Here is a 25,133-nt window from a genome sequence, read left to right on the forward strand (position 1 = left end):
GAATACTGGATTTCTAATGGAACGTGGTCAAAGCTTGCTTTTGGCCAGGGGGGTGGGAATCTTTTCCAGCTCAAGGGCCTCATTCCTTTCTGAGCAACCTCCCGGGGGGGGGGGAGCATGGCAGAGTCTCCTGGAGGGGAGTGTAATGAGAACGGTTCTTTTCAAACCACATACACATATTTCTGGTTGGTGCAAATGCCATTTGTGAAGGAGAAAGCAAGAGTAGAACTCTTGAGTGTTGTGTGGTTTGGTGGAAAAGATCTATTTGGTCAACATTTTTAATGGCCTGCAATGAATTGTTTGGTGTTGGTCTATCTAGGAGCATGAACTGGACTTCCCCCACAGGGTGTATTTATCAGACAATAAATCACGCTAAGCGGTGGCTCCAGAGAAGGGCTGCACCTGGACTCCCCGAAACTCTCACCTCTTCATGAGCAGCACTTGAGCAAACCGGGTGTCTCAGCTCTTCAGGCAACATAACCTGTTGGTTACCTTTCCTTCCAGAGAGCTGTGCCTTGTGCCTGAGCGCTACAGAGATGGCCAGCTGCAGTGAGTGAGGGGCGATGCATAATGTTGCACCGGGGAGCTTTGTGTTTCCTTGCCCCAAGGACCAGTGAGAAGGACGGGGGAGCCCAAGTGTCGAGGAAAACAGGATGCTAGATGGCTCCCTCATGAGATCCAGCAAGGCAGTTCTTACGTTCCTTGAGTGTTCTCTTTCTTTATTTTAGGAAGTACCTTCCAACTATTTGTTAAAGGTGCTTTGTTCGCAAGGTGTGCTCTGCCCCTTTCACAGTTACTTAGTGTCCTTCCTTTTTTCCTTACCCCATTTCCACCCCCCCTTCCCTTTTTGTATCTGATGTTTTCAGGTTCTTAGCGTTTTGGCAGGACTTAGTACGCTTTTAAGAGGGCGCATGTGTCTGTCTACCTATCAATCTTCAAAAACCCGATACCCACTCATCAGAGGCAGATGCAACCCCATTCCTTGTTTGCAGGCTTGCTTTTAAAAAATATTTTATTTTAAGGATTTTTTTGCTTACATTTTTACATTCATATCAACTCAACAAAACATTCACCGTATTTTTCGTTCTATAAGACGCACCAGACCATAAGACGCACCTAGTTTTTGGAGGAGGAAAACAAGAAAAAGAATATTCTGAATCCCAGAAGCCAGAACAGCAAGAGAGATCTGGCTTCTGGGATAGCCTCTTGCTGTCCTGGCTTATGGGATAGCTGCGTGCAGCCTCTCCCGGGCAGCGGTAGGAAGGCTCCCCCTGCCCGGAAGAGGCTGCATGCGGCTAAGGCAAAAGCCAGGACAGCAAACGGGATTGCTGCACGTGGTCCCACTTGCTGTCCTGGCTTATGGGATAGCCATGCACAGCCTCTTCCGGGCAGCGGTAGGAAGGCTCCCCTAAGAGCTGTGCTCCCTTTAAAGAGCGCACAGAGTGTGTGTGCGGCTTTTGGGGGCTTTTCCCCAAGGAGGGAGAAGGGCTGCCCTGCTTTGGGTGGCAGCTTGTGACTTCGGCTCGTAGGCTTGTGTTGCTGCTTTGAGCACTCTCGACCATTCCCCCCCCCCGCCTTTTATCAGTACTTTTCGAGGGGGGATTGGCACTTCCCCTGGACCTCTTGACGTCCCACAGACCCTCGTGGAACTTTCTGGGGGGGGGTGTGTGCCTAGCCCAGGCACTCTCCCCTCTTAACCCTGCAGCCTTGGTCCGATCACGACGATTTAACATTGCGATTTTAAAAGACAGCTTTAAGACTGTTTCAGTCACCGTTCTAAAAGAGTTATGCCATTGGAGGGTTTTTCACTCCTCTGCTCGCCATTCCCAGTTTTCCCCCTTTCAGACCTTTTGTGTTGTGAAGAAGGAATGGTGGGGAAATGCCCCCCCACTCTGCATGATGACCTTCACATAATTTGGCACCAAGGTGTGTTGGGACACATGGTGTGTTTCTTTCTTGTGTGCTAGTATTGCTTTCTGGGTGAAGCTGACCTGGAAGAGTTGCCATCCAGGCCGGTCCCATCCTGCTGCTGCTCCTCACTGGCAGTCGCCCCTCCCATGTCAATGGGAAAGGGCTCTGGGATGAAGGATTTGGAGGGGCGGGGAGACCTAGCAGGGTCGGAAGCGGTGTGCGGCTGCCCCTCAGCCATGCTGGACCATGCAGTTCAGAACGCAACTTTTCTCCCTCTTTACTCTCCAGGTAATCAAGCCGGACGGTTGTGACAATGAAACAACAGAAACAGCTCAAGGATCAGATCCTCCTGGGAGTTCCCCGGGCGCTTGTGTGCTTCGTGATCCAGGAAAAGGCGACAGCCCGGACGTTGTTATAGAGGCTCAGTTTGATGACGAAGATGTTGAGGGCAAGCAAGATGGCTCAAGGGAGATCGAGGATCAGAAGCAGCTGTCCCTGCGGGCTGGAGAAAATGGTGAGTTGGGGTTCAGCCGAAAATGGTAGGGCCAGCTGTTCTTCCCCGCCTTTTCCTCTTCCGTTTCCTTTAAAAGCAACTCAGGAGCTTAAATTGCTTTAGTTCTGTTGTGCAGCCTATAACTTTTTTTTTAGGCTGGGGGCAGGGCGGGGAGGGACAGGTGTCTATAGACATACCTGAAAACAAAACCACAAATAAATAAAAATATAAGGAAAGCAATGTTGGGTGGACCTGAAGGGCTGCTGGGCCCGGGTCATTTGTATTGTGTCTGAAAGGCAGTGGGGAGCCACAGAATGCATTTTTGCAATGGGGAGCCACCCTGAAAGAGTCATTTGTGCGGCAGGAGTGATTCTATGGGGCCCAGAATAGACTCACCTGCAGCCTGACATTTAATCATGTAAGCATACCCTTGCAATGCTGTTTAAGCAAATATTGGCACTTGCCATGCAATATACCAGTCTGTGGAAGGTAACCCACAACTGCATATCAAAAGGACCCCAATTTTAGGGGCACACTTTGTTGGGATCCCTTTGATTCCTTTGTTGCTGTTGTCTTTATCCACTGCAAACACACCAATAGGATGCATTTATATAAAAGTTACTGCATGTAGTAGCACCCATGTGGTTTGTGACATCAAATGGTCACGTGGAAAGATTTAAACAGGGCAGGCTGCAAGAGCTTTGAAAAGACATGCAATGGAACGCATCAGAGATGTCTTCGTTTGTAGATCTGGTGGGACATTCTGCAAAGCTTCAGCACCCGACGTTTGACCTGGCCTTTGAAAGGGCATGTGAGCAGGATGCCAAGCCATTGATAAGGGAGGGAGCTGCATTAGATCTTTGCCCTATGCAATTTAACTCCAAAAGGTTTCAGTGAGGAAATGGATTTTCTCTCTTTGCTGGGAATATCCGCCTGCATGTTTCCCTCTCTTTCATTGCCACTCTTTTCCTGCTACTTTTTGAGTCTTCCACTCCGTTACCTATTTATTCTGGCTTTCTGTCAGTAAGGGTCAAAAGCCCTCCCTTGATTCCATTGTACACATTAAAAGTTCTCCATTCTAGAGTTCCTTTCCATTGATATCACTGGGCTATTATAGGCAGTTGGTTCCAGTTGATATAAAAGGTTTCATTTGGATGCCTCTTGCAACACGAGTCTCTGGCGTCCTTTCCTTTTGAGAATTGCAGCTAGACATTTTTATTTAATTTTCTTATGTGTGTATGCAACTATTTAGGCCTCTGTATATATTTTGAAGACTTTTATGTTACGATTTGAGCCTTACTAATCAGGCTTTTGGGGTAGTTTTCAGTTTCTACAGGTTGTTTTAAATTTTGGGGGGTCCTGTTGCTTTGTTTTTGCTACGCAAGTTTTCTCAATACATCTGTTTATACATTTTAAATTCTTGCAGCATTTTTTATTTTGCAGAATGTAGCCAAATAACTTAAGGTTGGCATTAATTGGATGTGGGAGTATTGCAATGTATTACATTTAGTACCTATTACCGCATTTCCTATTTGTCTCTATTACTAGTGTCCCCTCCCCCCCAAAAAAACTCCACCCTCCCCTCCCCTCCAAGACCCTGCATTGTGCCTGGAGTAATTCTCAGTCCTAGCACTTGGAATTTTTTTGCCTGCCAGTGATTCTGTGTCTGCTTTTGTGGTTGGTTTTGCTCAGAGATGGTTCTGAAACAGTCTTCAAGGGCAGCTCCTTGTAGAGCAGGTAATGAGCCACAGGCCGCAGGATTGTGATGAAGTCTGAATGAAAAAGCTCAGCAGCACCAGAGGTTCCCCAGCGAATTCATTAGCAGTATCCAGAGGGTGGCAGGCTTCCTTGCACCTCTTCACTCACTGTCCTTCCTCCCAGGCCCTTTAGTCCTGCAATAGCATTGGAGTCCTTTCTTGTGCTGTTGTGCCTTCTCCTTCCATTTGGCACAGTATTTAACAAAGCATTTTCTGTGAAAAATAAGATGCTCGCCATTTCTGTTGATGCCAGGTATCTGTGGGTGGTTTATTTCACAAAATGCTGCTTGTCGAGAAACAAGGTTAATCCTTCCTAGGCTTGATTCTACATCTGGGGGGTGGGAATCGAGTATCTTGGCCGTGTTTTAAAAAGAAATCCCCTCCGCTCTGTGCAGCCCTGAAATATAAGCAAATTGCTCTGAGGGTATCCTTGGAAGCTTCCCAGGCATGACTGATGCTGCTTGGGTAGCTGAACTTTGATGCAGATGTGCTTGCCACTTGCGATTGTGATGTTGGTAGGAGAAGATACTGCAGTTGTGTGGGTTCCTCTTGCATGCAGATTGTTCAGTGAGCCTCAAATTTTCAATCTGCCCAAGCTCGGGGGAGGCCTAGAAAATGCTGCCTTCAGGGCTCTATTACGCAGCAAGCCTAGCTGGGCTCAGATGCAGCCAAAACGTCATGCGAGCTTCCCTGATTTTCAAGCCATTCTTAGCAACACACCCAGGAGCTGTTATTGTGTAGCCAGGAGTGACCCTTTTGGTTGTGAAGTGCTCTCTGGCCTTTCTAGCTAGAGCAGCCTTCGCATGGATGTGCTGGCTGGGAATGAGTGGAGTCTTAAAAAAACCCACCCAACCAACACACAGAGGCAGATGGGAGGAAAACAGGACTCTTTTCTGTCCATACCTTTTGTAGTAAGGCTGGTCCTAGCACCTGAGCTTGTCTCAGCCCTGAGATGCACTCATTTGTCAGGTCCTCCAGCCTGCCTGGCGTTTATCCACATCATTTGCGTTTTCATTCAGTGCTCCCAGTTGTGTAAACTCTCTTAGCTAAATAGGCACAGCAAATACAGGAACTAGGAAAGAGGAGCTGTGGTAGCAAAGTGGGATTTCCAAAGAAAGAGTTGGAAGGAAACATCATCAGGGAAGTTGCGTTTGGTGGGGTTTTTTTTTTGAGAAACTTTCCTGAACACTTTGGGAATGCACTGTATAGACTGCCCTGGCTGGTGTTCCCTTTCTCTCCCCCCCCCCATATTACACATGGCAGGCAGGCGGCATTCTGCACTGCCTGATCGGGCGATTTCAGGCAAGATGAGCTAAACCTTTAATTGAGAAACATTTCCAGGTAAGAGGACGCTGTGGTTAAACACGTTGGTCTGGCACTTCCTGGTTCTGGGAAAGGGGATATTCCATGTTTTGCTCACCAGGTTTGCTTCTAGCCTCCTGGCCCTATCATTATGCAGCTGGAAATTCCAGTCTCGCCATGGGATCTATAAGACACGGAATGTCACCGCTGATGAAGGAATCTGAACCTCTTAAGGAGAAGCTTTGGAGTCTGAGCTTGGTCTTGAAAACAGGATGAGGTTGTATATACGACCAAGAATTAGGCTTCATTGGCTAGCTTGGATGTTGTAGTTCAGGAATTTGGTGCAAAGATATCTCGCGTCTGGCTAACAGCAGCATATTGCAAGTACAAGTGCACAAATTTCTTGGAAGGCATGGTCTCTCACAGGGAATGCCCATTTGCACCCAGCAACTGGAAATTAAATGTTTTGGCTCTGCCTGGTGCTGTGCTGCCATACAGGACCTGCAGGGATTGGTTAATTGATATCTAATTCATATTCTGTCCTTCATCTGTAGATCTCAGGACAGTTCAAAGCATAAAAATACAAGATAAAAACACAAAATACACCATGAACACTGGGAGACTTTATGCTCTGCCCCCCACGCCCCGGAAATAAGGAAAAATGGGTCGGCAAGGAATGCGGAAGCCTGTTGTTCTCTCTTAATGCTATTTAATTTACCTTTATCTCAAAGTACGGGACACGGGTGGCGCTGTGGGTTAAACCACAGAGCCTAGGACTTGCCGATCAGAAGGTCGGCGGTTCGAATCCCCGCGACGGGGTGAGCTTCCGTTCCTTGGTCCCTGCTCCTGCCAAGCTAGCAGTTCGAAAGCACGTCAAAGTAGATAAATAGGTCCCGCTCCTGTGGGAAGGTAAATGGCGTTTCCGTGCACTGCTCTGGTTCGCCAGAAGCAGCTTAGTCCTGCTGGCCACATGACCCAGAAGCTGTACGCCGGCTCCCTTGGCCAGTAAAGTGAGATGAGCGCCGCAACCCCAGAGTCTGCCACGACTGGACCTAATGGTCAGGGGTCCCTTTACCTATCTCAAAGTATCTCAAGGTGTCTCAACCGTGAGAGTCACAAGGGTCAAATGGAGGTGCTGTGTGTTTGTGTGTGTGTGTGTGTGTGTGTGTGTGTGTGTATATCTCAGCTGGCCCATGGGCGTGAGGTCCCCCACCTCTGATGTAGCTGTTCATGAGTCCTTTAAAGCCCCAGGTGTGTGGATGCTGCAGGTGGAGAAACGGACAGGGATGCTAAGTCTTTCCTGAGCTACCCTTTCCTTTTACCAGATGTTAGTGCGCTTGGGGTAGCACGAAGCACACACCTGCTCCTTACTTCTTGCTCACATGGGCAAGAAAACTCAGGAGCATTAACTGCATCAGGTACTGCATTTTTTTAAAAAAAGCGCAGCTTGGATCTTGGGCAAACACAATCATTACTCTTGCCAGAATTTCATTACTGGGATAGTGAGCATCTCCTCACAGCTTTCCTTTCCATCCAGTCTGGAGGATGCATTTTCTCACTGTTTGCTGGATATTTCTTTCTTTCTTTCTTTCTTTCTTTTTTAAAAAAGTCAGAAAACACAATATATTTTCATTTGGAAGTGGGAATTGCTAACATTAATTGTGCTCCTCTTGGAGAGAGTCGCAAATTTCCACAGCAGCAAGCCTGGAAAAAATAACTTTGGATCTGTCATGGTTAATAAGTGTTTTAATCTGACGGCTTTAAGGGCTCGTTTTGGCCACTTCAGCTGTCCTGGTTAATCTAATTTGTGCAAGAGACTTTCAAGAAAAGGTTTAAATATGTACATATATGAATACAACCTCTCTCCGTCTTGGACCAGGAGGAGGGGCTGGTGGCTGAAGCGCAGTTTACCAGGCCTCTGAAAAGCTGCCGTCTCGGAGGGGTGCTAGCGCTGCAATTCTAATTTGCTGGTAATAACAGAACTAATTGGAGAGGTTTCTTGCCATTAGTGCCTAATTTTCTTTTCAGCAAAGCTATAACAATTTTCGGTTTTGTCAGGTAATCACCCAAAAGGAAAACAAGGGGATTAAAGCACCGTTTTTCCCTGGGCTGGAGCTCCTGGCGGGTGTTTTCACTGTAAGATAAGCTTAGCAAGCCCTGCCCAAGCTAACATAGTAAATCTCCCACTGCAAACACAGCGCTGCCCAGGGTGGAAATATTGAATGGTCACCGGATAACCACGACAGCAAAAGTTCGGCATAGTTTATTTCTGGTTTGGCAAATGGCAGCCGCCTCCTTTTCTCTGCCCCTCCCCACCTTATCCCCACACTTTTACCTCCCTGTTCAGCTGTCTGGGATTTCTCCCAGTTTCCTTGATTCTCCCTTTGCTCGCCTGCATCTTCGCTTCTTCAGACTCGTCTGCACAGCAGTTCTCATTGGGCGTGTGCCCACGTGACTCCCCGCCACTGGAGGCCAATAGAAGTCGTAAGCTGCCGGTGCCGCTTTTTAAGTTACTCTGCCTCTGCCTGATCGTGGCCCCTCATTGACTGCTGGAGCAATGGGTGCAAGCGTTGGCCCGTTGTTCATAAGCAGCTTCGGCATGCAAGGTTGGCGAGGGAGCAGCGCTCTTCCTAGAATGGTCCTGGAAGCACCCAGTTAAATGCCCGGTCATGATTGCTTCTTCCTTAACGTCTCAGATCTCTTTGCTGTGGTGCACGTTTCAGGGATGAACGGATGGGCAAGGGATTTGGAATAGAAAGAAGCAAAGCAAAATGAAACACAAGGCGTGATTAGTTTTGTGGAGCTTACTGCTACAAGATGCAGGGACAGCCACCAGATTTAGATGGCTTTTCAAGGACGTTAGATAAACCCAAGGAAGAGGAAGAGGCTGTGTTGGACGTGCCCCCAGCACCAGTTTCTACGGTGCCAAGTTCCTCCTGCACAGTCGTAGGCAGTGTGGGCCAGATTCAGCTAACTCGCTCCACTCGCATAAGCTAGTGCAAGGATTCCTGCTGCTGTAAGGAAGCTTTCGCCCCTCTCTCTGCATTCCCCTTGCCCCCCCCCCAAATCTGCTCTGGAGAACAGGGGAACCCCCCAGAACATCATGCAGGAGGAGCAGAGGAGATGATTGATCCACTGGGCAAGCAGGAGTCCTTTTGCAGATGGAATGGTCTCCTTGTGCTATATTTCTCCAATGAAAATTTCTCCAATGAAAATAGAGACATCCTAAATAATCACAATCACAATCATTTTATTATTTATACCCCACACATCTGATTGTGTTGCCCCAGCCACTCTGGGCAGCTTCAATCATATATAAAAACATAACAAAACATTAAACATTAAAAAGCCTCCTTAATCAGGACTGCCTTCAGATGGCTCCTCAAGGTTGTATAGTTACTCATCTCCTTGGCTCGGGGGCTGCATAACTCCATACCTTCCAACATTTCTCTGATGAAAATAGGGATGTCCTAAGGAAAAGCGGGACAGTGCAGGATAAAATCAGAAACTGGGACGGCGTCTGTAAATCCAGGAATATCCCTGGAAAAGAGAGACACTTGGAAGTTCTTCAGCAGTGGGGAACGGGAGAGGAATAGGAGGGGCACCACAGCAGCAATATTAATTTTCAACAGTGGCAGCTTGAGTTTTGGGCATTCCTCTGGTTCGTTTGTTTATTCTTGCACACCCATGTGGAGCAGAGAACAATTAAGATTGCGGGTGGGAAATTAATTTAAGTGGACTGGGGGATGAATTGGAAGAGCACAAGCGCGTCACCTGCGTCATGTCACCTGTCCTGTCACCTGGTAGCTGCAATTCCACCTGGCAGCCTCAGTGGGAGAGATGGGAAGCAGGACTCCCTCCATAGGCACCTCTTGCCCATGAGCTGTTTCTATGCTGCCTGGTCATTATGAGAACGAAAGTATTTTATTTAATTTATATGCCACCTTTAACTTCCAAGATCTCATGGTTCGGCCAAGAGATGGTGACTGGCCTAGGGTCACCCAGGGAGCTGCTCCATAGAATCATAGAATCATAGAGTTGGAAGAGACCACAAGAGCCATCGAGTCCAACCCCCTGCCAAGCAGGAAACACCATCAGAGCACTCCTGACATATGGTTGTCAAGCCTCTGCTTAAAGACCTCCAAAGTAGGAGACTCCACCACACTCCTTGGCAGCAAATTCCACTGTCAAACAGCTCTTACTGTCAGGAAGTTCTTCCTAATGTTTAGGTGGAATCTTCTTTCTTGTAGTTTGGATCCATTGCTCCGTGTCCGCTTCTCTGGAGCAGCAGAAAACAAGCTTTCTCCCTCCTCTATGTGACATCCTTTTATATATTTGAACATGGCTATCATATCACCCCTTAACCTCCTCTTCTCCAGGCTAAACATGCCCAGCTCCCTTAGCCGTTCCTCATAAGGCATCGTTTCCAGGCCTTTGACCATTTTGGTTGCCCTCCTCTGGACACGTTCCGGTTTGTCAGTGTCCTTCTTGAATTGTGGTGCCCAGAACTGGACACAGTACTCCAGGTGAGGTCTGACCAGAGCAGAATACAGTGGCACTATTACTTCCCTTGATCTAGATGCTATACTCCTATTGATGCAGCCCAGAACTGCATTGGCTTTTTTAGCTGCCGCGTCACACTGTTGGCTCATGTCAAGATTGTGGTCAACCAAGACTCCTAGATCCTTTTCACATGTACTGCTCTCAAGCCAGGTGTCACCCATCTTGTATTTGTGCCTCTCATTTTTTTTTGCCCAAGTGCAATACTTTACATTTCTCCCTGTTAGCTGAATGGGGATTCGAACTTACTCTCCCAGGTCCTACTCCAAAACTTTATAACCATTGTACCACACTGGATCTAAGAATTGGTGCCTGAACTTGGTTTTTTCCTCTTCCCTCCCTGTCCCTCACTTTTTGCATGTTGTGGCTTTTAAAAAGAAAGAAAGAAAAAGATTACAGGGCCTGCCTTGTTTTAATTCCTTGTTCTGTAAGCCACTCTGGGAGCCTTTGGGGCTGAACATTCATAAGTAAATAAATGGATAACCGTTGCCTCTTGGTTTACGTCTTGCTGGCATCCTCTCTCACCCCTCCCTCCCTTAGAGCAGGGTGGTGAACCTGCAGCTCTCTAGAAATTGTTTAACTCTGACCATCCCATTGGGCATGCTGGCTGCTGGGGCTGCTGGGAGTGGGAGCCTAGCGGCATGTGGAGGGCCACACGTCCCCCACGCAGCCCTGGACGACTGATGCAGGGCTTTTCATAAGCTTTATGAAATAACTATGGCTGGCCCTTCGCCGAAGACTATCTCCTTGCAAGGTGCGGTTTTGAATTCTAGGCTAAATGTGCATTTTATAACCTTTCATAACATTCTTTAAAGGAAATTAAATATTTTAATGAACGCGATCACTTAAAGGGGACTATTTATGTAATGCGAATAGTTAAAGTGACCCCAACGCAAGAAATGCCAGGAAACTCTAACGCTTTTTATTTGCATTTAATAAATAGAGCGTGTTTTCCACCATTTTGTTTATTATGGCTGGTATAGATGTACTTGTAAATTTTGGGGTTTATTTTTATTTTAGCAGATGTGCACAATGGAAGTTGACCATATATCTGTTTCCCATTGCAGCCTGGAGGGATATTGCAATGCCGCTATTTGTTCCAAGGCAATTTTGACATGCCCTTTCCTCTTCCTTTGGCTTCTTTCAGTCCGGGCCGGCGCTCCAAGCTGCCCCTCGGGACTGCCAAGCAGGGACATTAAAAGGCTCGAAGGAAGGGAAGGAAGCAATTGTAATGTGTGCGTTTTTATGTGTGTGTTCCGTAGGGAGGGACCTGGAGACCTGCGGCCCCCGCCATGCGAAACAGGAAGACTCTTTCAAGCCGAACGATCCGGACCAGTTCCTGCAGAAGACGGCCAAGGTAGCATCCCGTTGGAACTGACCTCAGTGTCTGAAGGGTTTGTTTCCACTCCCCTGAAAGCAAGGGGAATGGCCGCAGCGACAGAGGGTCCCAGGCATCTCTAGGTAGGGCTGGGAGAGAACCCCGCACCCTGAAATCATGGAGAGCTGCTAGCAGTCAGTGTAGTCAGTATTAAGCCAAATGAATGCCGTGACCTGGCTTGGTATAATGTCACTTCCTGCATTCCAGCTCCTTGGGCATAAGAGTCATTTTGCTTCCTCCAATCACCCACTCACTGGCTGTTTGTGAGATGCTCAGCTTCTTGTGCCACAAATGCTCAGGGCGACATGTTGAAGTGGGGTTATGTTAAGAAATCCCCACTCAGCCATGAAGCGCTCCCTGGGTTCATTTGGGCCGGTCTCTCTCTCTCAGCCTCACTTACCACACCGTTCTTGTTGGGGTGATCAGACAGGGCTGCGCCGTGGGGATCTTTGCACTCATCCTTAAGCTCCTTGCATGAAAAGCAGGATGCTGGTGCGATAAATAAAATCCCATTTCAGCTCAAGGACATCTGATATTGGGGGGACCTGATTTGTTTAGGGCGTGTGAACAAACTAGCAACCAGCGCTGCTATTTTAAAGTGGGTTATTGTGAGTCCTAAACATAACCTGGCTGCAGCATTTTGGACCAACTGAAGCTCCCAAGTTTTCTTTAAGGGCAGCCTATGCAAAGCACGCAGGTGGCGCTGTGGGTTAAACCACAGAGCCTAGGACTTGCCGATCAGAAGGTCGGCGGTTTGAATCCCCGCGACAGAGTGAGCTCCCGTTGCTCGGTCCCTGCTCCTGCCAACCTAGCAGTTCAAAAGCACGCCAGTGCAAATAGATAAATAGGTACTGCTCTGTCGGGAAGGTAAACGGTGATTCCGTGTGCTGCTCTGGTTCACCAGAAGTGGCTTAGTCATGCTGGCCACATGACCTGGAAGCTGTACGCCAGCTTCCTTGGCCAATAAAGCGAGATGAGCACCGCAACCTCAGAGTCGGCCACGACTGGACCTGATGGTCAGGGGTCCCTTTACCTTTTTATGCAAAGCACATTGTAGTAGTCCAGTCTGGAGGTTATCAGAGCACGGAGTGCCATGGCCAAGTCAAGGGGCTGTAGCTGCCAAACCAGCTGTGGGTGGAAACAGGCACTCCTAACCTCTGATGTCACCACTTGCGCCTCCCATGAGAGCATTGGATCCTGGAGTTCCCACAGAGATTTGGAGCTGCTCCTTCCAGGTGATTGCAATGTCCAGTCCAGAACAGGCTGCCTCCCCACCTTGTTCTTATGTGGCCGTGGCTGCCCTGTAGGCACAAGACCGGCCAGCTGCTTCTCGCCTCTGGGGAGTGTTCTTTAAAAAGAGGAGTAGTCATGGCCCACGTGAAAGTATTTCGGCACGCCGTGGGTTTGGTCTGGGCTTGGCTCCTTTGCTCTGTTGTTTGGAATTAAGTGCATCCCTTTCCTGCGCTCCCGTGGGCAACACCCTGTGGCTCCTGCAGGTGGTCTACATCTTGGAGAAAAAGCATTCCAGGGCAGCCACCGGCTTCATTCGCCTCCTGACCGACCGCAACAGCGAACTCTTCAAGAAGTGCGCCATGTTCTCGCCCGTGGATCACAGAGTGCCTCGTGCGTACGTGGCCTTGGCTGACTGCCCGCCGGACTTCATCACCAGGCCTGAGGACTATTCCAACACGCTGTTCATCTGCCGTATCGTGGACTGGAGGGAAGACAGCAACTTTGCTCTCGGGTATGTGTGCACATAGGTACAGTGTTACCTCGAGATGCGAACGGGATCCGTTCCGGAGCCCTGTTCGCATCCCGAACAGAACGTAAGACGTGTCTGCGTGTGTGGCGTTTTGCTGTTTCTGCGCATGCGCGTGACATCATTTTGACTGTCTGCGCATGCGCAAGTGGCGAAACCTGGAAGTAACACGCTCTGTTACTTCTGGGTCACTGCAGAGCACAACCCGAAAGCGCTCACCCTGAAGCGTATTTATCCCAAGGTATGACTGTATTTATTTATGTATTTGCAGGTTTCATAAGCTGCCTTGGCAGTCAAAAGAATAAAATCAAAGCACAAGGTTACCGACTCAGTATGCTAAAAGCGATAAAGCAATACCCACAGTTCTGAAGTTAATACTCCTATAAAATGACTGGGTCACACTTAAGGGGGGAGCCTTCTCAAACAAAAGATCCTTCAGTAGATGCCTTAATGTCAGAAACACTGGGCGTTTGTCTGATTAATTTATATCCTGCCCTTCCTCCTGAAGGAGCCCAAGGCAGCCATAGGTAACTGATTCCAGAGGGCTGGTGCATCAACACTAAAAGCCCAGTTCCTAGTGCATATGAAGTCCACTGCTGATGGTATGTAGCATTCTCAGCAGTGAACCATTTGAGGAGTGCTGTTGCCAGGCAGTGATATACTGGGCAAGGTGGTGCCTTAGGTAACCTGGTCCCAGGTTATTCAGGGCTGAGGGTCAAATATTGAACTGCACTGGCAACTTAGTGGCAAGCAGTACAGCTCCCTTAGCAGTAGCCTAGCATGGCGCTGATGGGACATCCCAGTTAGCAATCTTGGTGCCGCATTCTGCACTGGCTGCATCTTCTGGACCAAGCCAAGGGAAGCTGCACATGGAGCACATTGTGGTCATGCAGCATGTGGCTGCTGGCTGAAATTGGGTGAAATGAGGGGTCTAGGAAGCAGCCCACAGCTCAAGGGTAGTGAAGCGCAGGCTTAGCATGCAGGGAGGTCCCAGTTTGATCCCTGTCATCTCGCTTGTGTGTGGCGCAACATTGGCTATGCAGCCATTCTGCTGTATGCTTTGCTATACTTACCTGCCTGTCACTCTGGCCTCTTCCCCACCCTTAAAGGGTTTGTGTTGTCGCAGGGCTGGGCAAAGGCCCCTGCTTGAGACCTTGGGGAGCCACTGCCTGTCAAGGAGGTTGAATGGATCAATGGCTTGGCTTGGACAAGACAGCTTCACACAGTGGCGTAGCGTGGGTTGTCAGCACCCGGGGCAAGGCAAGTAATTTGCGCCCCCTAACCCCTAACCTGCCGCCGCTGCCAGCTTCTTCTTGCTGCTGCCTGGTCTGGTCTGGTGTGGTTCTCTCCCGCGCTCAGCACTGCGCTGGGCGGCCGCTGCACTGTCCCTCCCCCAGATAGTCCCTCGCTCTCTCTCCGCACCGCACGCCTGGCACCCCCCCTCCACAGTGGGCGGCGACCCGGCGGCTCGGCTTGGATTTGCACAGCCAGCACTGCAGTGAGAGAGAGTGAGTGAGCCAGGTAGGGGCAGAGAGCTGAGAGTGCGAGCGCCCCCCCCCCGATGTTGCGCCCGGTGCGGCTGGCCCCCCCTGCACCCCCCACGCTACGCCACTGGCTTCACATCTACGGATGCTTGAGTTACCCCAGAAAGAGCAGTTCTGCAAAACTGCAAAGTGTTGCTGCTGACCTTTAAAGCCCTAAACAGCCTTGGCCCAGTATACCTGAAGGAGCATCTCCACCCCCATCATTCAGTCTGGACACTGAGGTCCAGCTCCGAGGGCCTTCTGGTGGTTCCCTCCCTGCAAGAAGTGAGGTTACAGGGAACTAGGCAGAGGGCCTTCTCAGTAGTGGCACCCACCCTGTGGAACTCCCTCCCATCAGATGTCAAAGAAATAAGCAACTATCTGACTTTTATAAGACATCTGAAGGCAGCCCTGTATAGGGAGGTTTTTAATGTTTGATCTTTTATCACTTTTATGATTATTATTAATAATAATATTCTATTGGGAGCCGCCCAGAGCCGGGAAACCCAGCCAGATGGGTGGGCTATAAATTTATCATCATCTTAAGTGAGGAGGTGGCATTAATAATAATAATAATAATAATAATAATAATAATAATAATAATATATTTTTATGCAACCCATCTGACTAAGTTGCCCCAGCCACTCTGGACGGCTCCCAACAGAATATAAAAACATAATGAAACATCATTAAAAACAGGGCTGCCTTCAGATGTCTTCTAAAGGTTGTATAGTTACTTATCTCATTGACATCTGATGGGCGGGTGTTCCACAGGGCGGGTGCCACTACTGAGAAGGCCCTCTGCCTAGTGGTGACCCAATGTTGTCACTGTCTGCAGCTTGCCAGGGTTTAAGGCAAGGGACTGCCTCCGCCCCACCTGAAAGACGTTGGTCTCGAGTGGTACGAACCTTCTCTGCCTGCCCTGCCGCTTACCCTAAGAAATGTGAAAAAGGGAATGGGGTTTCCTTTGAGGTTGTGCCCTCGGAATCCCCCTTGGAAGTGGATCCTGATCAGGGGCGAGTGAAACCTGGACTGTGTCCTGGTGGTGTGCTTTTAGGGGAGGGGCTTCACTTCCACAACTCTTGGGTGCCACCTGGTGGTCAATCGAAAGGTCCTTCCTCCCTCTTGGAAGGTGGCTGCTTTGACAGGTGAACAGAGGAGGGGGTTGTTGTTTTTTGCAGTTTGCTTTACGTGGGGAAAGTAGCAGCAGAGGAAAGATCATGGGTTGTGTGTGTGTGTAGCTGAAGGTGTGGTTCTGTGGAAGAATCCCATCATACCCCCCTACAGGTCTTAGGGTGGTACCTTCATTGCCCTTGGCTGGTACATAGCTTCACCTGAAAGAGAGCAACTGCAGGAGGCAGCTAAGAGGCAGGTGGTTCAGGGTTAGGCATTTTGCATCTCTGGAGGGGTCAGGATTTAGAGATATCGCTTGGGACACTTGGCCGGAATACGCCAAGGTTTGCTGGGTGCAAGGGTCCGAAGATCTGGAGGCCTCACTGAGTCTCTTGGCGCTGATCTGACTATCATTTCCTGACCTCTGTTGCCTCTTTGGTTTTGGAGAGCAAGGGCACACTTGGCAAATCAGTCAGAGCTGAGCCCCCAAGCTGCATTGGCTCCCAACACCCACCAAACTTTGCTCTTCAACAGTGGGCAAGCGCCCGAGATTGATAGAGCTTGGGTCAGTTTGAGCTGAGAAAGAGCTGATGCGAAAGCTTTCCAGTTTCGATTTTGCAATACCAAATTCAGTGGCGTAGGCATTTTTCCTGAAAATGTAAAAAATGCAACCACTTAGATATTACAAAGATTTATTGTCCTCTTAAAAAAAAATCTTGCCTGGTGCCATTGTTTCCTTTGTTGTCTGCATTTTGGCAACATTCCTCCCTCTTTCCTGAATTACTTACCTGGGTGATGCAATGAGGTCACCTTGCTAATTACCCAATTGGCTGTGGCTACAAAATGAGGTCACTGAGTGCAGTTGGGCAGTGAGGGTAAGTGAAGGGCATTATAAAAGTGAGTATTCAAATATTTTTGCGTGGGGTGTGGATAACTCACCCAAAGAGGAGGTGCTTTTTGGCATTACTGGAAACACTTGTGAAAAACAGGGAGTAGCTCCTAGCTGTTCGATGTTATTGAGGCCCTTTGGCTGAGATCTGCCAGTTAATACGGAGGCATCTGCGCAACATTACCATTGTCTGCTTTTCCAACCGCCTAAGATATCCTCTTGCTATTCTCTGTAGCAGGACGTTAGTGTTGTCTGGGGATCTGCACAAGGGCATTAAGGAAGTTCCCTGGGGAGCGGTAATGCCCAAATTGGCATCACAAAAAGGGAACGGATAAGAACTGCGAACAGTTCAATTTTTTCACACACACACCATTTGTGATAGTGCAAATGCGTCTGGCCCTTATTACCAATAGTTCTGCTGAGTCTCTAACATTTGCTGTTGCTGGTTGCAAAAAGTCCCTTGATCCAGGCTCAGGCCGGCATTGGTGTTGGACTTTGCTTCCCATCTCTTTCCCTTTCATGCCCCAAAGTGCTTGCATTTGAATATGCATAACCGTGATGTTTCACCTAGGCGTAGAAAAAGCTTTCTTTCCAGCACAGGGTAGATGGCTTGCCTGCCTCTAACAATTCAACTTTGCGCAGAACAGCTCTGCTTGACTCCTCAGTCTTGCGCCTGGGGAACCTCCCTGTTTCCCGTAACTTGCTACTTTGCCATTTGTCTCGATTTCCCCAACAAACTTAATGACAGAATAATTTTCTTTTTCAAATGACTCATCCTTGTTGCCAGGCCAGACTGCTCTACGCATCCCATTTTCTCCAAGAACCAGTCATGTCTGCCTCTTAGCTCTGTCTGAAGCATGTCTGCACAACGTATTGTCCTGTCCCGTGGGGAAGATCCCATTGTTTGTGGCCCTTTCTTGCTGGATGTAAAAAGCACCTGCAGCAATATGCTGGGCAACTTAATCCTGAATTTATCCAAGAATAGGTCTTTGAACCTTGCTACTAATCTCCCTTCCCCTTCTTTAAGTCTGAACCAGTGTGTTTTAAGCCAGAGGAAGCCAAATGGAGATCTGTAGCAAGAGGGTGACTCTACCCTGGTCTCTCCCTGAGCTGGAGAGAACCACTTTGTTGGCCATGGGCACCAAGATACCGTATTGGCCCCAATATAAGCCGCACCAGAATATAAGCCGCACCTTTAAAATCGAGAGGAAAGAAGAAGAAAAGACAATACCTGAATATAAGTCGCTCCCTTAAAATTCTGCAAGCACTCACACCCGTTCCATTTTACTGTATATCTGTTTCAGCAGTGGTATCGTAAAGGCCAGTTTTTGTAAGGTCGTGAAATTAAGATGCACTTTAACTTTTCACGGTCGGAATTTGGGAAAAAGTGAGGCTTATATTCAGGCCACTTTTGTAACTAATCCTTGCATGTATGTGGCAATCCCTAAGGAAGAACTTCTCCCCTCCTTCAAATCTTTTGCCGCAGGGTAGGAGGATCCCTTTCTAATACAATGCCCAGAAAGTGTTTCAGAGTTTGCAATTAGTTTACAAGCTAGCAGGCAGTCGTGTGATCAAGCAGTAGCCCAAATGACCCCCCCCCTCCAGCTGAGCAAAGAATTTGAGCTTGGGTCTTTAGTGTTCAGACCTGACTTTCTTGTCTACTGTGTGGGGCCTCCCATCCTAAGTGTAGAATATAGGCAGGTTGGTTTCTGCTGCTCTGCAAGGTTTCATGCATATTGTAATCCAGCAAAAAGTGTGCCCCAGCCTTCCCCCATTTTGGTGCCTTCCAGGTGTTTTTGAATAGAACTCCCATCACCCTTAGCCTGTGTGGCCATTGGGCCTTCTCGGTAGTGGCGCCCTCCCTGTGGAACTCCCTCCCACCAGATGTCAAGGAAATAAACAACCACCTGACTTTTAGAAGACGTCTGAAGGCAGCCCTGTTTAGGGAAGCTTTTAATGTTTAATAGGTTATTGTATTTTAATATTCTGTTGGAAGCCGCCCAGAGTAGCTGGGGAAACCCTGCCAGATGGGTGGGGTATAAATAATAAATTATTATTATTATATTGTCTGGACAGCATCAGGATGGAGCAGGCTGCTGTATCCTCTTAGCCATTTCTCTCTCTCCTCTAGCTTCGTAGAGAACATCCCCCCCACCTGCATGCTCCATTGGGGGTTGTTAAAGTATCCTGTAACCTGCTCAAAATGATTATGCCCTTCTTCTTCGACTTCTGTGTCTCCTTTTCATAGGCAGTTGGCTCAAAGTCTTGGGCAGGCTGGTGAAATTGAGCCGGAAACGGAAGGCATCCTCATGGAATACGGCGTGGATTTTTCGGACTTCCAGCCAGATGTCCTGCAGTGCCTCCCCCAGAGCCTCCCCTGGGTTATCCCACCAGAAGAATTTGCCAAGAGGAGAGATTTAAGGTAAAAATCTCAGCCGTTTTCTTTCAGGCCTCTTGTCCGCTTACAGGTTGCCTTGGGATGGGGCTGTAGTTGGTCTGGGATTCTTTCACAGGGAAAATAGGCCAAGTTGTCTCGAGTTTCGGTTGGATGCAGACAGCTTCTGTGTTTGGGAAGTTTTGCCTATAAAGGGCTTGTGAGGACAGGAGGGCATATTCGAACGAAAGGCTCAAACTGGAGAACTTTGGGGCCTTTACTTATTTATTTTTGGTCCAGTATTACAGCTTTTGGCATGGTGGGGTGCAAAATGTACAGACAGTACCTTTAATTTCTCCTTCTTTTTCATGGATCTAATTGTGACTGCGACAGTAGCAGGTTTCTCAGTAGCGTGGATCCCTCTTGCCGGGCACATTTTGATAATAAAACTGTCAACTTTGTAGAACACGTTTTATGGGTCGTGTCTGTTGACCAGCGTATGGAAAGCAGGAAACGTGGTGAGGATTGTTGGAAATCTTCAGACCTGCCTGTGGGCTTTGGTGGCTCATGCACTCTTTGCAACGAAAGCGCGGAGAGCAGCTTTTGCTTCCTCCCTTTTCATAAGCTGCGTAGCTCATCAAAGGCCCATCTCTTGAGTCTACAGATCTTGGCTCGGATTGCCAGCCAGCCTCTAAGCAGATCACATAAAACAACTTAAAATATTCATTTAAAAAAGTCAGCCGAAAGAAAATTCAAAAAACAAGTTGACACAAAATGTTAACAAAAGATAAATAAAACCAGTATTTTTAAAACAATTGCACGCAATAAAACGATAAGTGATTGTAACATGCAGCTTTTGACATGTCTGGGTAGCTTTGTTGAAGTGAAGGTTTTTAGCAGATGCCAAAAACAATACAGCAGAGAGTTCCAGAGAGTAATGAATCAGCAGCAAGTGCCGATCTCTGAGCAGAGTATAACATGCTGGCAAGGTCTCACTCCTGTCAGCAATCACGCGGCAGTTATCTGCACTCACTGCGGTATTCCACTTCCTCAAATTCTGCGGCACGCAGAAAGCATCTGGGATCGAGGGCTCTCCTTCCAGAGCCAGAGGCAGCAGTGCATCTGAATACCTGTTGCTGGAAACTGCAAGAAGGAAAGACCTTGATCACTCTTGGGCTTGAGCTCTTGCACGCCTTCTTCTCCAAACCACAGCGTGAGTTTTTGGGGCTGGGGCTGGGGAGCGACTGGGCGCCCGTTTTCCTAGAGCGCCAGGAACAGTTGCTTTGACAAGCTGGCAAATGGGTGCCTGGCCCATCTGCTAGACTGATCAGGGCATCAGACACCTTTGAAGCATGGGGGAGGCCTCTGCTGGTGACGTTCCTTCAGTGCTCTTTTTTTTTTATAAATATTTATTAAGTTTTCACAAATTATAAAATACAAACAAACACACACAAAAACAAACAAATATAATTTCAAGTCCTTATTCTCCTAAACCTTACTTCATCGACCTCCTCATACCTCCCCTTTCTGCATTCCAATTTCAAATATTTAGTTCAGCAAGTCCTCACCCTTAATTTAATTTAATTGTAATCCTTTCTTTTCTTTTAACCTAGTCTTTACAGCTGTAATCCGCTTACTTCTATAGCTGCAACATTTTAACACTCATTAATTTTACAATGTCTCTTAAGATAGATCTTAAATTTCTTCCAATCTTCTTCCGCCGTCTCTTTTCCCTGATCTCGGATTCTGCCAGTCATTTCAGCCAGTCCCATGTAGTCTATCACCTTCATCTGCCATTCTTCCAGAGTGGGTAAGTCTTGTGTCTTCCAATACTTTGCGATGCGTTCCTTCAGTGCTCTTGTCCAGGAACGCCTCCAAACCACACTGCTTGGAGTGTCAGTGCTGCTTGTCGTACACCCCTGTTCCTTAAGCCCCCTGCTTCAGCACTGGCAGTGCCTCAGAACCTGCCAGTGCCCACGGGAGCTCAGGCCTAATTCTCACCGTGGCGAGAGCCTTATCTCTGGACTGTTTCGCTTCACATTACAGGCGGGGACTTGTATCGTTGAATCCTCTTTCGTGCAACAAAGCAGGACCCCTTCCTGCATATAGAAAACCAGCATGTCAAGGAGATGAACAGGGTTTGAAAAGGATTAAAACTCTTCTCCCTTGCAGGCATAGGCATCTGGTTGGCCACTGTGAGAACAAGATGCTTCACTAGATCAGCCGCTGGCCTCTAGATCCAGCTGCAGGACACTTACGTTCTTACACTAATCTAATATGTACAGGGATTTTGTGTATGCACACACAGCAGAAACTCCCACCTGCAGTCTGTAGTGGTATAGCCCAATGGGCGGAAGAGCCCATTGCTGCTGCAGGCAGTGTGTTCCAGGTTGCCAAGTTTCCAGGAGACACAGCCCCTGCTCTCTACGTAAGCCACCCTGTACTACAGACTTCCTTAAAATGCCTTTCCCACCTCCACCTTCTCTTGAGAAAATCCCCAGGGAGGAAGGCAGCTTGTTCCTTTGCTTGCCTGTAGAAGTTCTACTTAAACCACTGAGCTCCTGCCAACCTAGAAGTTTGAAAGCACACCAGTGCAAGTAGATAAATAGGTACCACTGCAGCGGGAAGATAAACTGCATTTCCTTGTGCTCTGGTTTCTGTCATGGTGTTTTGTTGCGCCAGAAGCGGTTTAGTCTTGCTGGCCACACGACCTGGAAAAGCTGTCTGTGGATGAACGTCAGCTCCCTTGGCCTGAAAGCGAGATGAGCGCCACAACTCCATAGTTGCCTTTGACTGAACTTAACCATCCAGGGGTCCTTTACCTTTCACCTTTACCTGCAACGGGAGTCCATCCATTCTTGCCCTGTCCTCTCTGAGAACAGTGAAAAATAAAATCGCTGCATTTCTCATGTCCGATATGTCTTCATTTAAGGAAGCGGGGGGCACAGTTTCATTTATTTTTTGCTCTTCTGGCTGGATTGATTAGAGCCAATGTTTCACAGCCGAACAAAGCAAGCAAAGGCGAAGGTGGAAACGGCGATGTGTTCTTTTGGAATTCCAAACGGCATTGAGAAGGCTGAAGGGATGGAGCGGCCAAAGTTGCAGGGTCCAAGGCCTCTTCCTCCTCTCCACCTTCTGTCTTTTTCCTTGCCTCCCTCGCCCCTTGCCAGTTTTTATGGCACAGAGTGCAGGAGAAAAGCAAGGGGTGTGTGTTAAAGGAAACGTTGAAGTGCAACTTTCCACCCAGGGCGCAGGGGCAACGCTGGGGAAGGAAATGTTAAGTGAACCTAAGAAACCCCAGAGCTGCTTCTGTGGCTTCTTCCAAGTGTTTTTAATTTCATTCATATCTTTTTGTTTCTCTTGCTGCTAAACTGGGGCAAGCAACCTAGCCAGGAAAGTCCTCCCAGAGTGGGAAAAGAAAGAAAACCCCAAATCCTGGAGAGAGAGAGAGAGAGAGAGAGAGAGAGAGAGAGAGAGAGAGAGAGAGAGAGAAGGGTCATTCTGGGCTGAGCCGCACTGCCTTTTCCATGTCTCCTGTTGTTCGGATGACTGCGGGAAAAGCCTCACGTCACTTTTCCTGAAAAGGGCAAATCCCTTGCTCGAAAGGAGATGGCGTACATGGTCTAACAAGGGAGAGTTTGTGGGGATCGTTCTTCACTCCTCGCCTTCGGTTGCGAGCGAGACCTGTGACCTCCTCTGGACCGTTGCAAATGTGAAACTTGGCACCAAAATGTGCTGGCTCTCAATTTTCCAGTTGCTTTCTCTCTCTCTCTCTCTCTCTCTCTCTCTCTCTCTCTCTCTCTCTCTCTCTCTCTCTTTATTCTTCACTCCCTCTTTTTTCCACCGAGTGTCATCCTGCCAACCAGTGATTTTATTATTATAAACAGGATGTTGTATTCACTTTTAAGAAGGAATATGAAACTGGAGGTAGAATTACACACTGCACTTTCTCAGCTGCCAAAATAGAAAACAATGAACTAAAAATACCTAGTGCAGTTAAAAGGGTGTTGCGGCAAGGAAATCGGACGGATCCGTGAGGTGGGTTGCCGTCCGAAATGGGGAGTTTGTTCTAAGCCGCCCTGAAGCCCTGTCTCAGACGTTAGGGGTGCCAGGCTTTGAACACAACAGATAAGCAAACAAGCATTGTTGCCTGAGAGACCTAAGCCCAGAAGAGGAGCTCTGTTAAAACCGGCAGTAGTTAATGAGCCTGCTGCATCCCTGTAGGCGGAGTTAATGAAATGCTGCTTTCATAGATGGGAATCTCCAAGGAGGACCCCCTGTGGTTCTGGGGGTCCCCCCACCCACATCTGAGAGAAGTTTACAGGCAGAGGATTCTTGACTGAGTTAGTTTGCTGGTTAGTTAAGAGCATGAGCTGTGAGACAGGTGAGGTCTGGCCCATGGTCACAAATATATGAGCTGGCCTAATGCACTACTCTTTTTTTCCTGAGCTTTAACCTCCTTAGCTGCAGCATGTGAATAAGGCTGGCCAACATTGCAGGGTCGTTGTCAGGGTTATAGAGGCAGGGTCCATTAAGTGAACAGTTTTTGGTTTTTTTAAAGAGGCATTGATAGAAAGGGGAAGAATCCAAGCTGCATGCAAGCAGGCAGAGACTATCCCCGAGTGCACCCTGTTTCTGCTCCTCCCTCTTCAGTTCTCCTCTGGTCCTGGGAGACAGTGGGCAGGAGGAGACAGTGAACCACCCTGAGATATTTTGATGAAGGGTAGTAAATCAATCAACCAACCAACCAACCAGTCAGTCAGTCAGTCAGTCAGTCAGTCAGTCAATCAAATAAATAAATGGTTTGGGAGCCCTTGACTCCCCACCAGCCTGACCAACCTCTACCTTCTCCTGCACTTGTTCTTCGCTCTTCAATCCTGCAGCTTCTCCTGCCTCTGGCTCTCGTCTTCCGGCTGATACAGGTTCCTCTGTATCCACTGACCCCTTCTCCCAAGTCAGTTTCCAATCCTACTTCTCCCGCTGCCCCACTCATCAGTTTTCACCCACCACTCCCCGGTGTCCTGACATGGATCAAGGTGATCCGCTTGAAATCTTCGTGGGTTCAGAGATATGGCACCAGGTGATTCTGGATGTTACTTAAAATGGCAAGCAGGATCTTCCGAGGGACTAAAGATTTCCTTGGCGTCAGTCGAACAAGCATGCCAAAGCATTCCTCACCTGGCTTTTGTTCTGTCCTGGGCACGGAGGTGCTGTTCTTAGCACTGTTTCTAGCTGGAAACTCCAGGCAACGGGGAAGTCCCTGCATTGTAGCACTGCCCGCCCGTTGGGATTAGCAACGCTAGTATTCAGAGGCTTGTTGGCTGACAAAACGAGAGGTGGAGGGGACAGATTTGGCTTGGGGAGCTGGATGGGAAGGAGCATTGCTCCCGGGGACAGAGGGTTCCCCTCAGCAGGTGGAAGGCGCAGATCTGATAAAATAGCTCAGTGCCTGGAAACTGTCCATGCCACAAGCTGGTGATAACTCTAGGAACAGCAAAACCTGTGCTGCTGGAACAGGATGTGTAGAAATGTGCAGGGAACTGATAAGTTGTGGGGACGACAACTGGTGGTGTGGAGGTTGCTAAGCTTGGCTGCCATCTGTCAGAACCAACGGAGGTGCACCAAACCACAAATTAATGGGTCTCATTCAAGTCGAGCAGTTTATCGCTGCTGCTATTATATTTATTACCTGCCCTTCACCGTTTAAGGTCCCAGGGTGGGTAACAGCATCAAAACAGCATTAAAAGCCATTTTAAACTGGAGTCAAGGAAAAGGGATGTTGTGATGGTAGAAACAGTGGGATATAAGCTGCTTCATAGGCATGGAAAGGGGGCTAAAGAATAATAAAGCTGTCGAGTTGGAAGGGACCCTGAGGATCATCTAGTCCAACCCTCTGCAGTTCAGGAATATGCAGCTGCCCCATAGGGGGACTGAACCTGCAACCTTGGTGTTATCAGCACCACGCTCTAACCAACTGAGCTATTCAGGCCTGCCGTTTCATGCTAGCAATTTACTTGGGCTTAGTATCCCCATGTATATAATTTGCTGGTGTGTCTAGCTCTCCCTGAGATGGT

General features: G+C 48.3%; 1 protein-coding gene across 4 annotated transcripts in view; it reads left to right on the plus strand.

The window, feature by feature from the left end:
* The window catches only part of DIS3L2 (DIS3 like 3'-5' exoribonuclease 2), a 195,860-nt gene that overhangs the window by 79,112 nt on the left and 91,615 nt on the right, over positions 1-25,133 (plus strand). For all 4 annotated transcript variants that reach the window (XM_081190036.1, XM_081190037.1, XM_081190039.1 and 1 more), the window contains 4 exons: positions 2,200-2,425; positions 11,286-11,380; positions 12,898-13,145; positions 18,934-19,107. In XM_081190036.1, the coding sequence (XP_081046162.1) occupies positions 2,200-2,425; positions 11,286-11,380; positions 12,898-13,145; positions 18,934-19,107 (743 nt within the window). The remainder of the gene's footprint in view (positions 1-2,199; positions 2,426-11,285; positions 11,381-12,897; positions 13,146-18,933; positions 19,108-25,133) is intronic.

The sequence above is a fragment of the Podarcis bocagei genome (assembly GCF_964188305.1).
Source record: "Podarcis bocagei genome assembly, chromosome: 4".
Lineage (NCBI taxonomy): Eukaryota > Metazoa > Chordata > Lepidosauria > Squamata > Lacertidae > Podarcis > Podarcis bocagei.